Source organism: Empidonax traillii, unplaced genomic scaffold (genome assembly GCF_003031625.1).
Source record: "Empidonax traillii isolate 1590-97213 ecotype Southwest subspecies unplaced genomic scaffold, ASM303162v1 scaffold245:size1430315, whole genome shotgun sequence".
In the NCBI taxonomy this organism is placed as follows: Eukaryota; Metazoa; Chordata; class Aves; order Passeriformes; family Tyrannidae; genus Empidonax; species Empidonax traillii.
In genome coordinates, this window is record NW_020955438.1 from 373624 (window position 1) to 375529 (window position 1906).

Sequence of the window (1906 nt, forward strand, 5' to 3'; positions counted from 1 at the left end):
TATGGTGAAACCACTACTTGATGCTGAAAGAAACTGTGAAGCTGGACTGCTGTCAGTGGAAACCCTGAGCTGTGTTTTGCATGGTGTTGGCATCTTCTTTCTTAGTACTGAAATTCCATTCCTTTGTAGGATGACCAGAGTTCACTCATTATGTAGACACCCTGAATGGAACTAATGAATGGGACAGTCCTTGTCCTGGCCCTCTGTGTAGGAGTGGACTTCACTCGCTGGCAGATTGGAGGTCTGGTGAAATCTACAGCTTGCTTTAAAAAGCAAAATCTTGTGATTGTGGTATCAGCCCAACAGGACACCTTTAGAAAAAGAACTTTTTAAGTCCTGTAACACCAAAGGAGTTGAAACTGAGTGGGAAGGAACTTAAATCTGTGTGTTGCCAGGATCTGCATATTGTCACATGAAATGAATAGTTCCCTGGAGACAAACCAGGAATGTGTCTCCTGACTTATATGGGCTTTAAATATGCAGTATTAATCAGTGTATTGGCTCAGTCAAGAGAGTTAATGTTGCTCCTGATTTTTCATTGTTGGTGACACATGCTGCCGCACTAAGACTGTGTGGTCTGTCATTTTACCAGTTTTCACTAAGTGAAATGTTGTTCTGGATGTTCTCTGACACTATTTTCCACTTGCCATTAGCAATAACATCAAATCTGGAGTGTTATCAAAACTTTCTTGTGTGTTTTTTAATTCTTTTTCCAGCTAGGGGTGTGTAAGAAATAAGAAATAGTGCTCAGTACTCTAAACCATCTCTTTCTTTTCATCATATTAGGCTTGCCAAAAAATCCTGGTTTGGTAACTTCATCAACTTGGAGAAAGAAGAACAGATTTTTGTGGTCATTAAGGACAAACCACTAAGCTCCATTAAGGCTGATATAGTCCACGCTTTCCTCTCGGTAAGTCATCCCAGCTGCCTTGTGGAGGCACTACCCACTGGTCAGTTCCAGGACTCCTTGAGCCACATGTTACTGGACAGGGTCTGTCCTCCTTCAAGTGCAGCCTCTGTGGGTTTAAGGTACATAACCTGTCGATTCAGGCCTCCACTGGACTTTGTGTAAGTTTCTAAGAGTAGATAATGCTCTCTAAAGTGAGAATAGATTTTAGCCTTCTTGGCGAGGTCTCCAGGTTGCCAGTGTTTGGAATAACACTGCAGTTAGAGCACACTGCAGGTGCGGTATCAAGACTGCAATTTGCTCCTTTGTCAAATTAACCTTGCAGTTACCAGTCTGGGCAGCAGATTGGGTCTTCCCTTGCTGGGTAAGCCCTCCACCACTTCAGTCAGACAAAAGTCCTGTCTTACTTCTGCGTTTGTTCCTTTATATCTCCACTTCAGTGCTGTGTGGCAGAAAGAAGGGTTGTTTCCTCTGGTGACCAGAGTATCAAATGTTGCAAATGCAGTTCATATACAATCTAACAAAGCAGAGGGAAATTGTCTTTTTTTTCCGATAGAAGATCCTTACTATCATTGTCAAGAAGTAGCAGTGAACAACAGAGTTAAATTAAGAGATTTTTTTCAAGTCAAGGTAGTCAACAACATAGACTTTTTTAAGAGCATTAAGAGAGACCTAATTTCTTATATAGTTTATTGAATTGATTTTTTTTCCATAAAATACTGAACTCCATTTTAATCTCTGTGATCATAGAATCAGCTGGGTTGGAAAGGACCTCTGAGATCATCAAGTCCAACCCTTGGTTGTTTTTGGTTTTGTTTTTTTTTTTTTTGAAACCCAATCTGGGTTTCTTCTCATTCCATACTCCAGAAAAATCCAGTCCGGGTTTTCCCCCATTCCATATTCTGGAAAAAACCCAGTCTGGGTTTTTCCCCATTCCGTATTCTGGAAAAAATCCAGTCCGGGTTTTCCTCCATTCCGTACTCCGGAAAAAATCCAGTC

The 1906-nt window shown here is 41.1% G+C and overlaps 1 protein-coding gene across 11 annotated transcripts in view; it reads left to right on the forward strand.

Annotated features, from left to right (window-relative positions):
- Positions 1 to 1906, forward strand: part of BRSK2 (BR serine/threonine kinase 2) — a 318125-nt gene that overhangs the window by 290607 nt on the left and 25612 nt on the right. For all 11 annotated transcript variants that reach the window (XM_027888707.1, XM_027888706.1, XM_027888709.1 and 8 more), the window contains one exon: positions 787 to 910. In XM_027888707.1, the coding sequence (XP_027744508.1) occupies positions 787 to 910 (124 nt within the window). The remainder of the gene's footprint in view (positions 1 to 786; positions 911 to 1906) is intronic.